At 37.3% G+C, this 13,840-nt stretch overlaps 1 protein-coding gene across 4 annotated transcripts in view; it reads left to right on the forward strand.

The window, feature by feature from the left end:
* The window catches only part of PIK3C3 (phosphatidylinositol 3-kinase catalytic subunit type 3), a 167,027-nt gene that overhangs the window by 69,905 nt on the left and 83,282 nt on the right, over window positions 1-13,840 (forward strand). For 3 of the 4 annotated variants that reach the window (XM_006056957.4, XM_044934741.2, XM_025273515.2), the window contains one exon: window positions 6,119-6,304. The exons of the other annotated variant lie outside the window; for it this stretch is intronic. In XM_006056957.4, the coding sequence (XP_006057019.1) occupies window positions 6,119-6,304 (186 nt within the window). The remainder of the gene's footprint in view (window positions 1-6,118; window positions 6,305-13,840) is intronic. 4 annotated transcript variants of the gene reach the window in all.

Consider the following 13,840-nt stretch of genomic DNA (forward strand, 5'->3'; position numbering starts at 1 on the left):
AGTTATATCCGACTCTTTGCGACGCTATGGACTGGAGCCCACCAGGCTTCTTTGTCTGTGAGATTCTCTAGGCAAGAACACTGGAGTGGGTTGCCATGTTCTTCTCCAGGGATCTCTGCCTGGCCCAGTTTGTCTGGGGGAAAAGATAATTATAGATAACCAAGATGGAGAAGTATAGGATAGTAACTGATAAAGGTTCACTGTCTCATTAGTTAATAGTTAGGTAATTACTAGAATAGTGATGTGAAGGAGAACAAGATTAATGTGCTGTGATATGAGGGAGGTTTTACAGAAGTAAGATTGGTCCTAAAGTTTGAACAAACTTTGGTGGTCATTCTTATTTGATGATCATGTTTCATGGGAAAGAAAAGCATGAGTAAGGCAGAGTATTAAGTTTGGGAGATAGAAATATTTGTATGAAATGTTCTTTAAATAGAAAAGATGGAGTCAGATTGTAATGAACCTTGAATTCTGTGATTCAAAGTTGGATATCACTAGCAAAAGGAAACCTGTAAAGCCAAGAATGTGTCTTAACAAGTGATGTTTTAAGGAAGATAAACCAGGAGGATTGCAGCAGAGGTGACAGTGAAAAAAGACATAATTAGGAGGTTCATGTATGGATTTTGAGAGCTGTATTAGAGGGCAGAGGAAGGAGAGGAAAATGTATAAAATTACTTGGAGGCAATTGCCAAGAATTTGTCCTGAGCACCTGAAATAAATATGGCAAGTGGAAGGATCAGGATAAGGAGATATTTTGGTTTTGAATGTTCTGAATTTAAAATATTAAAATAGCTGTGATATGGTGATACAATAAAAAATAATATGTTTAGTCTTCATCTCTGGTTACTAACACTGGGTTTCTAAAACCCTAGGAATTTCATGAGTGGTAGGAATGAGAAGAGCATCTTTTGTTTTTCAAAATAAGGCCTTTTCAACTGTACCTGTATTTATGCTAATGAGGTGACTCTTGGAGATGGGCTCATTGCCAAAAGAGCTGCAGTTTTGATTAGAGGGTTGGAACTTTCAGCTCTACCTTTGACCTCTGGAGGTGGGGGAGCAGGGATAGGGGATTGGAGAGAGGCTGGGAATTGAGCTAGAACCCAAGAATAGTTAATGATTTAATCAGTTTGCCTGTGTAATGGGATCTCTGAAAACCTGTAACAGTGGAGTTCATAGAGCTTCTGGGTTGGTGAATGCATCCATATGCCAGGAGGTTGCATCCCTAACTATGGGGACAGATGAAGCTCCCGTGCTTGGGACCCTTCCGGACCTCACCTAATGTGTTTCTTCACCTGGTTATTCATTTATATATTTTATAATAAACCAGCAATAATAAGTAAACTAGTACTCTAAGTTCTTTGAGTCATTATAGCAATTACTGAGCCTGAGGAAAGTCAGTCGTGGGAACCCCAAATATGTGTCCATGTTGGACTGATTTCTGGGTACCTGAGGACCCAGTGTTTGCTCTTAGCATCTGAGATGGGAAGCAGTCTTGCACTGAGTTCTGCACTGAGTATCAGAATTCAGTTAAGTTGCAGGATACTCAGTGTCTTCAGAGAATTAGGGTGTCAGAAGTGTCTTGAGTAGAACAGGTTTTCCTGTTCTACATTTTGGAAATGCAGAAATTTCCAAAAATAGGGTTGGTAGAAGTTAATATTAGAAATATGTATGATAAATAGTGTTTTCAGCTCTGAAGTGTGATCGTGATTCTAAAAGTAGGAGATAACAATGAGGTGACTCTAAGTTCAGAAAGGAGGTTAACAAAATATTTATTGCTATTAATATAAAACATGATAATACATGTGATAATGTTAACATTTGACGGTAACATCAGAAGCACTTGTCAATTATTTATTATGTATGTATTCTGTTTTAAACATCTGTATCATTAACTTATTTAATATTTACATAAACTTATGAGATAGAGCACTTAAAAGTTAAATAATGTGCTCCATTGGACTCAGTAATTATTGATAGAGCTGGAAACTAAGATTTGAACCCAAACACCTTTCCTCTAAAACCTATACTCTACAGTTATCTGTGGAAGCCCTAAGTATAAAATTGCATTTGAATCCTCTATCTTTGTTTTATATAGATCAATAAAGCATCTTTAAAGCACCTGAAATAAAGTATCGTCATTACTATTTCTGACTTCAAATTCTTTTACTTCCTTTCTTTCTCATTCCTCTTCTTGTTTCCACCTTCATTCTATTCTATTCTTGTTTACCTTTGTCACATTTAGCATTATCAGGTTGTGAAATCTTTGTACAGTCCCCGGCAGCAGTATACTCCATAAATCTTACTAATAAATCTATAAATCTGAGAATCTGAGGGTTAGATTGTTTCGGTTACTGAATTGAGTACATCAGCTTGCTACAAGATTTGTTTATAGTAAGTACATGCTGGCACATTTTCGTTAAGACTGCTGATATACTGTGAAGTGGAAAAGCTTTCACTGTAGTTATTTAGGAAGTATTGCTTTATTTCCACATTAAATCTAGAAATACATTTAAGAAGTAAAAAATAAATGCATAGAATAAGGAGGGCCATCCACGTGCTTTTATGGAAAGAGAGCACTTAAATGATGTGCAGGAGGTACAGAAGAAATGGCTAGCTATCCTTGGGGAATGGAAATTCCAGTTGTAGACATAAGAATGTCCAGAAAAGCATTTGGTAGTTAGAAGAGAGTAATTTAATTGAAGAATGTAAAATTAAGCAGCTACTGAGAGAAGACTGAAAGTTGCTGAAAACTTCCTGGAAAAGTTGATATTTTGGCAAGTTGGCCTTAAAGAAGATGACACTACTGTTTTGACAAAGAGCATAAGAAAGGAAGGAACTCCCTGTAGATAGGAGTTAGACCGTTATATGTAAAATAGGTTAGCTTGATTGAAGCATAGAGGGGCAATGAGAGCTTATTGAGAATTAAAGGTTTGGATTATGGTAAGAGGTATAAAGGAATGTTTCAAAAAAGAAGCCAAGGTTTTAAAAAAAAATGGCTTCACTGTCTGTAAATACAATGAGTACGTTGGAAATTAATCACTGGAATTTCTTAGGTAAATATCAAGTCTCTTTTTGTCAGAGATATTATACAGTAAATTTGTGCTGTTAGTGGGAGTTTGTGCTAATAAATCACTTCCAACTTGAATATCTGACAGTTCGTGAAATGATTAGAAGAGAAACCCTTAGCTTGAAGGCTGTGCCAAACTCTAGATGTGTGGCATAGTGAGAGTCAGTCTGAGGGGAACAGTGGGAAATATCACCAGGAAATAATCGAAGAGAATTAGGAATGGATTTGAGACAGGAAGAAAGGAGGCAGGGCACAACCATTAGAAGAATGAAGCAGCCATTAAGAACAGGATTCACAAAAACTGATTGGAACCTAAATAGGCCCAGGGTGGCAGAAAATTTGACTTCCAGGAGACCTTGAGCCTCATTTGTACTCACTGTAATACATTAGCTAAACAACACACCCTCTGGTGCCATGACAGTTCTGAGGCCAACCATAATAGGCCGCACAGTCAGTGGTGCCCCAGTTCTGGAAATCTCTGCCCTTTCCTCAAAGTACTTGGAATCATCTTCCCTCTTGTTAGCCTGTGAAATTACCTAGGCCATAAAAACTAACCACCCCCTTATTTCAGGGTCACTCGTGCCTTCTGAGACAGCCCACACTTTGTCTATGGAGTGGGTATCTCTCTACATAAATCTGCTTTCACTTTACTGTGGCTGGTTCTTGAATTCTTTCCTGTGTTGAAGCCAAGGACCTTCACTAGGTAGCCAGTCCCAGGGACTCATTTGAGACCTGGAAAATGACCCTCCACTTGTGCCCCTTTTTTTTCCTATAAGTTTAGGGGATAAGTGTTGGTAGAGTAATGGCTCCCAGGGGCTTGGGCTAGCTAATTAGTAGATAGTAGTTCCTTAATGGTAAGGAGAAACCATCTGGTAAAACATGCATGGGTTGAGAGTCAATGGATTTAGAGTCTAAGTCTAGCCTGTCCGATATTTTGAGATGATGGGCAAGTGACTTCACTCAGATTATACAAATTTGAGCACTCCACAGTGCTTTTATCCCATAATTGAGTTAAGTCAGGAATAAGTTCAGTTCAGTTCAGTTTAGTTCAGTCACTCAGTCGTGTCCAACTCTTTGTGACCCCATGGACTGCAGCACGCCAGACATCCCTGTCCATCACCAGCTCAAAGAGCTTGCTTAAACTCATGTCCATTGAGTCAGCGATGCCATCCATCCATCTCATCCTCTGTCATCCCCTTCTCCTCCCACCTTCAATCTTTCCCAACATCAGGGTCTTTTTATTGGAACTTCAGTTTCAGCATCATTCCTTCTAATGAATATTCAGGACTGATTTCCTTTAGGGTTGACTGGTTGGATCTCCTTGCAGTCCAAGGGACTCTCAAGAGTCTTCTCCAGGACCACAATTCAAGAGCATCAAATCTTCGGTGCTCAGCTTTCTAAATGGTCCAGCTCCCACATCCGTACATGACTATTGAAAAATCCATAACTTTTATAAGATGGACCTTAGTTGGCAAAGTAATGTCTCTGCTTTTTAATATGCTTTCTAGGTTTATCATAGCTTTTCTTCCAAGGAGCAGGCGTCTTTTAATTTCATGGCTGCAGTCACCAACTGTAGTGATTTTGGAGTCCAAGAAAACGAAGTCTGTCACTGTTTCCATTGTTTCCCCTTCTATTTGCCATGAAGTGATAGGAGTGGATGCCATGATCTTAGTTTTTTTAAGCCAGCTTTTTCACTCTCCTGTTTCACTTTGATCAGGAGGCTCTTCAGTTTCTCTTCACTTTCTGCCATAAGGGTGGTGTCATCTGCATATGTGAGGTTATTGATATTTCTCCTGGCAGTCTTGATTCTAGCTTATGCTTCATCCACCCCAGCATTTTGCATGATGCACTCCACATATAAGTTAAATAACAATAAGTTAGGGAATGGGAATGAAGATTAATTTTATGTCATACTAATAAGTAATTGTGTTTTATTATTCAAGGGAACATTTTTTTGGAGAACTTGGTTAGTTTACTAATGAAAATGTTTTTAGTTGAGCAGAGCAAGAATTTAAAATTTTAAAGTTATCTTTGTTCAAGAGATGAATTCATAGAAAAAGAAGAAAATGTCTGGATATCAGCCAGCAAAGTGTTAGTAGGGAGATCTGACAATAGGGATTGCTTTTTTTTTTTAAGTTTTTTTTTTTAATGTTTTGTACCTGTTTTATGAAAAACAGGTGCAATCCTTTCTTTAAAAAGCATTTATTGTTATGCAGCCATGAATCATATGCTCCAAGGTAGCTTCCTCACCTGACAGTCTTAAGAAGAATTGGCTACCTTTCTAAAGAAGGGAGATTCCAGAAAGATTCTACAAACAGCCAGCTGAATCATAGAATGAATATACAGAAACCAATGCTCCTGTGGGTTTATCTATTTTTATACTTGTTTCTGTAGAGGTGTTTTTTTTTTGTTGTTTTTTTTTTAAATTGTCTCTCTTTTTCTGTAGTTACTTCTCTCTGTAAGAGAGACATACATATTCAGCTTTGTTTGAGTCATCCTATGTGAGTATCTAGGGAAACCATTGACTCTAAGATGTGTTCTTTTCTTTCTTTCTTTTTTTTTTTTTTTCTTTTAATTGTACCTTGAATGCGGTTCTACTCTTTTTGGCCCTGGACTCTTTCATTCTTTGGTTGCAATGTTTTATGTCTCACATGTTGATATTGTAAAATGAAGTTTTTCTCTTAAGACATTTCAGCCTTCATGAGACACGTCTCAACAATTTCCTTGTGTTGAGTCTTGCAGTATTTTAAAATAGTGAAAGCATAATGAAGAAAAGTTGAAGAAAATTTAAAGCTTCATAGTGCTTTGTAGTGCTCTGAAAAAAAAAAAAAGTCGTTACAAAAAACATGCATTTCCCACCCCCTCACTCCACCCTCACCCCTTGGTCCTGCATTTTTTTTCTCAGATTGTGTGTTTAGTGTTTATGTGAGGAGTCTGTCGTCGACTTTGTGACTCTGCCGTCAGGTCCAAGTTGAGCTCTGCCTCGTCATCCTTGATTCTCCCTTTCCCAGAATAAGATATTTCTAATTTTCAAACCTTTTCTGATTTTAGGCTTTGACAAAGTTCTTGAAATGTGTTAATTGGGATCTACCTCAGGAGGCCAAACAGGCACTGGAACTTCTAGGCAAGTGGAAGCCTATGGATGTAGAGGATTCCTTGGAGCTGTTGTCCTCTCATTACACGAATCCAACAGTGAGGCGCTATGCTGTGGCCCGATTACGGCAGGCGGATGATGAGGTGCTTTTGTGTTCACTATTCCTCTGCAACTGGGTACATTTTAAACTGGGACCTGTGTGTGTGTGTGTGAGAGAGAGAGAGAGAGAGAGAGAGAGAGAGAGGGAAAGTTTTAGAAGGGAAGAGGATATACTATGTGTGTTTTTAGAAGCAAAATTAAAATATTTCACTAGGGGCTCTTCTGTGAAATGAAAATTTACTTCCTGATCTGTTATGTGATGGGACAGCCTCCCCCAGGGCATTTACCTGGCAGCAGAGCTTGTATTGCTCTGTCTGGAAAAAGGAATTCTAATGAAAAATGGTTTAATGCAGTACCAGCTAGGGAATAATTCAGATCCCCTCTATCAGTCAGTCTACAACAAGCCACATTTAATAGTAGCTTTGAAAAGCCTTTGGGGCCTTTAAAGCATAGAGATGCATGGTCATCTTATTCTTTTTCAGACTCCTCCTTTAAACTTTAAGCTACTACAATTGTGTGTGTAAGTAAATTTTTTTAAATGTGGTTTTGAATCCTCTGCAAGAGAAAGACAACAAGCTTTATGGTGGCTGTTTATATACATATAAGGCCACCTGGGAAGGTTGGAAACTGTACTGACCCAAAACATTGCTAGATGTTGAATTTTAGTAATTCCTAATCAGGTAGATGAATTCACTAATTTTTTTATAACTTACTAATTTTTATAGAGGAAATGTGTTCTCATACATAGCCTGCAAGGCTTATGGAATATAAGATGACTCTTCTTAAGCCTCAATATATGTATAGGAGTGCTCATCATGATTTTGAACTCCTAGTGGTATTTGAATTTCAAGAAGCAGAATGCCACATTTATTAAAGTTGATAGTTGTATATGTATCTAATTACAGTAAAATTTAAGCACTAAAAAAGTGGTACAGTGACTGTTCATACGTAATTTACCTATCTTCAGTAGTTGCCAACTCATAGACGATTTTGTTTTCATCTCTAATGCCAATTATTCTCTCCTCCCCATTCCTTACATTCCACTAGATTATTCTGAGGCAATTCTCAGATATTATATAATTTTTTTGGACTAGGATGTTTTTCACTCTCCTATCAAACAGCAGTTCCTAGCATTGTGATTCAGCATATTATCTTCTTTATTGTTTTTTTTTACTATATCACAAGTAAAAATAAATTATTGCAATATTTATTTAAAATAATGAAGTATTTATTTTGAAATTCATTAGAAATTTCACTTTAGTCATTAAGTCTTTATCTGTATTTGACATGAGTCATGATTTAGATAAATGTCTTGGGTTGTAGTCAGTACAGCCCTCCTCAACATGGGTTCAGAGTTTAAATAGAAATATTATAAATCATCATTTTTGGTTGTCTGACTGCTGCTGCTGCTGCTAAGTCGCTTCAGTCGTGTCCGACTCTGTGCGACCCCATAGAGGGAAGCCCACCAGCCTCCCCCGCCCCCGGGATTCTCCAGGCAAGGACACTGGAGTGGGTTGCCATTTCCTTCTCCAATGCGTGAAAGTGAAAAGTGAAAAGGAAGTCGCTCAGTCGTGTCCGACTACATTCCCTTATAAACTTAGAGGTTAAACATTTAATTGTCTCTGGAATTAACAGTATTAGTGCAAGTACTGAACTATTTATAGACTTTTTATAATTTTTGTTATGAGATAAAGAATAATGATAGAAATATTGCATGTATCCCAAACCGCAAAATATGGTTGTTAATTTGGGAGTGTTTTTTGAGGTTTTAGAGATGATAGATAGTGAGATGGTAACTATCTCTTGATTTCCCTTTCTCTGAACTTGGTTCAATAATGAATTTTGTATACTCAGCTTAAAAAAATATTTTAATTTAGTTTCTACTGATTCTTCAAATGTACATTAAGATTTGAATTTTGGCTTTTATCTGACTCTATGTACCCATATGTCTTTGGGAACATGTGTTATTCTCGCCTCAGTTTCCTATCCAAAAAAAAAGTAAAAAATAGTGATAATAGCTATTTATATCACTTAATAGTTATGAAGAAAAAATTACATGGGAAAAATTTTGAAAACTGTACTTATACATAATACGCTGAAAGATTATAAATTTATATCAATTTTATACTAAAATCATTCATGTTGTACCTTTCTTTTCTAATTGGTATAAAATGTCTCTTTGCTTTTGCATTATCTGTGGCTGCTGCTGCTGCTAAGTCGCGTCAGTCGTGTCCGACTCTGTGCGACCCCATAGATGGCAGCCCAACAGGCTCCTCTGTCCCTGGGATTCTCCAGGCAAGAATACTGGAGTGGGTTGCCATTTCCTTCTCCAGTTATTATCTGTGGAGTAGTATGGTATTCATGGCTTTATGAACTTCAAATGTTTTTTAGTATTTCAAGTGAAAGTCACACAGTCATGTGTGACTCTTTGTGACCCCGTGGACTGTAGCCTGCCAGGCTCCTCTGTCCATAGAATTCTCCAGGCAAGAATATTGGAGTGGGTAGCCATTGCCTTCTCCAGGGGATCTTCCCAACCCAGGGATTGAACACAAGATCTCCCACATTGCAGGCAGATTCTTTACCATAGTGAGCCCTTAATGTAGTCCTTTAATATAATATAATTATGTAAACATAGCATCACATCAAAGGTCACTTTGTCTAAATATCTACATCTTGGACAATTGAAAAACCTGAATGAAAATTACTGCATTTTATATTTGGACAGTAATTCGTTCAGGATGCCATAGTCCCTCTAGTACTCAAGCCTGTGTGTGTTACTTCATTTTCCTAGAGAGGTCTTCCTGCTGTTCATTCTTCAAGGTGTAGCACAGACCTCAACATCTCTGAGAAACTTCTCTTAACCACTGAAGGAAGCAGATGACATTTTGATTTCTTTTCTGCTCCCACAGCATTTGGTTTGTTCCTTTACTGTTATTATATTATCATGTTTTGTTTTGTTTTTCTGATTTGCTTTCCTTTTAAATTATAAATTATGAAATAGTTACATTGAAGCTCCTTTAACAATTCCACTTTTCCAGCCATTTTTTATCCCCCGAAAAATAGTCACTCATATCTTTTCATATATTCTGTATGTAAATTGCAAGCATATATATGCATGTATGTTCATATGATGAAAAGTGAAAGTCGCTCAGTTGTGTCTGACTCTTTGTGACCCCATGGACTGTAGCCCGCCAGGCTTTTCTGTCCATGGAGTTCTCTAGACAAGAACACTGGAGTGGGTTGTGTTTCCCTTCTCCAGGGGATCTTCCCGACCCAGGAATCAAACCCAGGTCTTCCTCATTCCAGTCAAATTTTTACCATCTGAGCCACCAAGACATCTCTTAAAATTAAGGTAAATAGGAGTATCCTATCCATGTTTTTAAAAGCATGCCTTATTAACTGAACAGTATAATCTTGGACATTTTCTCATATTCAACACATACAATAATTGGTGTCTGTAAAGTCTGGAAACACAGGCAAATGAATATCAAGGCAAATGATGTCAAAGGTACATCTAATCTGTAGAAAAACACTGTGGTTTTAGACTTTATGGATACCTATAGATCTACCTTATTCTTTTAAAACAGCAGCATAATATTTTACTGCACATTTATTTTATAACTTATTTTACCAGTCAGCCTCTTCTGGTAAGCAATTGTTTTATTTCTAATCTTTTGCTGTAACTGTATTAGTGAACAGAGTTTTGTGTATGTTTTTCCATATTCTTGAATAAGTAACCTGCATTGAAATTTTCAAGATATATATGCCTTTATCATAATTTTTCATAAAATTTTTTCACATTTTAAAAATGTGAAAATTTTTGTGACAGTCATTACTATTATAAACTACCTCACCACTGTCATCTCTTATTTCTGTTTGTTGGTTAAATGAAAACTGCATTTTTATTTTAATATTTATGTTTTATCTAGTTTCTTTAGTGATGTATCTTTATAGTTTTAATAGGTATTAAATGGGTCCCTATAATTTGTAGGTATAGCATCATGCTATCTGAAAAACATTAATATATTATAAATACAATATATGAAATAGATGCTGAATTCCTAATGTTAAACTCACCTTACATATGTAACATATATCTTAACCAGTCTTTTAATATCTTTCTGAATTGGATTTGTTTAATATTCTTTAAAGGCATTTTTAAAAGCCATATTTCTTACTATGGTGTGGCTCAGAAGGAGAGAGATTCTCCATTAGAATTTGAGGAAGAAATAGCATTTGAGATAGACATTGAAGGAAGAGTAGAATTTTCAAAGTTGAACTTGAGTTTATTTTCCAAGTGGAGAGAGCAATACGAGCAAAGGCCAGGAGATTGAAAAATGCAGGAAAATAGAAAGTATTTCATTTCACCAGAAATATGGGATATATGTAGCTGTCTGGGAACCAAGGTCAGAACCCATGTCTCTAACTGTAAATGCCTATTTGAAAAATTACTCTTAATTCAATAAGAAATAGTGATTTTGACATGAAATCTTGCATTTGTATTCTAAAGCATTAGAATTAACTTCTTTAGAAGAATGACGATTACTATCTAGATAGTATTTCATAGCTCTTGAGAAATTTTTCCTGAATTGTCTAAGATAGAAATCTGATTTTTTTGTTTGTTTGTTTTGCTTTACTTATATGCTTATATCCTTCATGCCTGGAGGGATTTTATGTTTTTCCAATGTGACTATGTAATGAACAAACAGCGTTTGCACTTAACTACTGAAGTTAATTTATTTTCATACAAATGAAGGAATGGGTCGTTTGAATACAGAAAGCAGATGACTAAGACAATCATATTGTGATGAGTGACTTAAAAAGATGTGTTTTCTTCTGAATTTCTCCTTCTTGGGGAATTTAATAACAGTGCAACCTTTTTGATTTCATGCAATAAGTCTTTTCTATACTTGGGAAAGCACACTAGGCGGTACATTCAGCAGCATTTCCAAAGCCTGTCTGGTAATAAAGGGTAGCAGTGAAACTGAATTACTTAAACCTCCTAAGAAGAATACTTGATTAAACAATTTTCTGTTATATAATTTTTTTCTTAGAATATACATAGAAGAATATCTAGAGCTATAAGGTGTGATAAATCCTAAATAAGATAATAGAAAATCAAGCATTTATTGATCCAATTAAAATTTGTTTTTAGAAACAGAACTCTATATAAGTATTTTGATAAAGTCATTTGATTTTCCTGGCCACTGATACTGATACATTTGAATAAGAGTTAATAAGGCAGTTATCACAGAGTGGACTTCCCTATAGCTCTTGCAGTAAAGAATCTGCCTGCAGTACAGGAGACTTGGGTTCAATCCCTGGGTCGGGGAGATCCTCTGGGGAAGGGAATGGCACCCCACTCCAGTATTCTTGCCTGGAGAATCCCATGGACAGAGGAGCCTGGTGGGCTACAGTCCATGGGGGTTGCAAAGAGTTGGACACAACTAAGCAAATTTGGAAAACTCAGCAGTGGCCACAGGACTGGAAAAGGTCAGTTTTCGTTCCAATCCCAAAGAAAGGCAATGCCAAAGAATGTTCAAACTACCGCACAATTGCACTCGTCTCACACGCTGGTAAAGTAATGCTCAAAATTCTCCAAACCAAGCTTCAGCAATATGTGAACCGTGAACGTCCTGATGTTCAAGCTGGTTTTAGAAAAGGCAGAGGAACCAGAGATCAAATTGCCAACATCCGCTGGATCATGGAAAAAGCAAGAGAGTTCCAGAAAAACATCTATTTCTGCTTTATTGACTATGCCAAAGCCTTTGACTGTGTGGATCACAATAAACTGTGGAAAATTCTGAAAGAGATGGGAATACCAGACCACCTGATCTGCCTTTTGAGAAATCTATATGCAGGTCAGGAAGCAACAGTTAGAACTGGACATGGAACAACAGACTGGTTCCAAATAGGAAAAGGAGTACATCAAGGCTGTATATTGTCACCCTGCTTATTTAACTTAAATGCAGAGTACATCATGAGAAACTCTGGGCTGGAAGAAACACAAGCTGGAATCAAGATTGCCGGGAGAAATATCAATAACCTCAGATATGCAGATGACACCACCCTTACGGCAGAAAGTGAAGAGGAACTAAAAAGCCTCTTGATGAAAGTGAAAGAGGAGAGTGAAAAAGTTGGCTTAAAGCTCAACATTCAGAAAACGAAGATCATGGCATCCGGTCCCATCACTTCTTGGGAAATAGATGCGGAAACAGTGAAAACAGTGTCAGACTTTATTTTTTTGGGCTCCAAAATCACTGCAGATGGTGACTGCAGCCATGAAATTAAAAGACGCTTCCTCCTTGGAAGGAAAGTTATGACCAACCTAGATAGCATATTGAAAAGCAGAGACATTACTTTGCCAACAAAGGTTCGTCTAGTCAAGGCTATGGTTTTTCCAGTAGTCATGTATGGATGTGAGAGTTGGACTGTGAAGAAGGCTGAGCACCGAAGAATTGATGCTTTTGAAGTGTGGTGTTGGAGAAGACTCTTGAGAGTCCCTTGGACTGCAAGGAGATCCAACCAGTCCATTCTGAAGGAGATCAGCCCTGGGATTTCTTTGGAAGGAATGATGCTAAAGCTGAAACTCCAGACCTTTGGCCACCTCATGCGAAGAGTTGACTCATTGGAAAAGACTCTGATGCTGAGAGGGATTGGGGGCAGGAGGAGAAGGGGATGACAGAGGATGAGATGGCTGGATGGCATCACTGACTCGATGGACGTGAGTCTGGGTGAACTCCAGGAGTTGGTGTTGGACAGGGAGGCCTGGTGTGCTGCGATTCATGGGGTCGCAAAGAGTCAGACACGACTGAGCGACTGAACTGAACTGAAGCAACTAACACTACTCCTCAGCCAATTAACCTTTCATTTAGTCTCTTGTGAAAAGAATCATATATAATGGTAAAATCACATGTATTGCTTTTTGTCAGTATTTGGGCAACTGTAAAAAAGGTTGACTATGTCAGTATAAGAAAAAAGATGAAAAGAATATATTTTGGTATTAAATAAGGGAAAATAGCATGTTGGGAAGTAGTCATGTTCATGAAATTTTTAAAATGGTGGAAATGACAAAGAGTAAATAAGCAATTAATTGCAAATACTGGGCTTCCCTGGTGGCTCAGCTGGTAAAGAATCTGCCTGCAATGTGGGAGACCTGGGTTCGATCCCTGGGTCGAACCCAGGGATCCCCTGGGTGAAGATCCCCTGGAGAAGGGAATGGCTACCTACTTTAGTATTCTGGCCTCCTCTGGAGAATTCCATGGATTGTATAGTCCATGGGGTCGCAAAGAGTTGGATACGACTGAGCAACTTTCACTCACACAAATGCAGTAGTTGTTAACAAAATACAGAAGGAAAGATTTGTTTATACCTGAAGTATAAATATAAATATTTAGCCAGGGATTTAACCTGGTTTCTGGGCTTAAGGAAAGTTGACTAAAATTAAACTGGTAATCACAATGTCTTAATACTACATAATTGAATTTTAACTGCCTGAGTGGCAATTAGAACTGGAAGATAATAGATGCTGTCAATTTTCTTTTGAGTTTTGTGAGTTTCTTCAATTTGTAATTATTTTT

Source organism: Bubalus bubalis, chromosome 22, assembly GCF_019923935.1.
Source record: "Bubalus bubalis isolate 160015118507 breed Murrah chromosome 22, NDDB_SH_1, whole genome shotgun sequence".
Classification (NCBI taxonomy): Eukaryota; Metazoa; Chordata; class Mammalia; order Artiodactyla; family Bovidae; genus Bubalus; species Bubalus bubalis.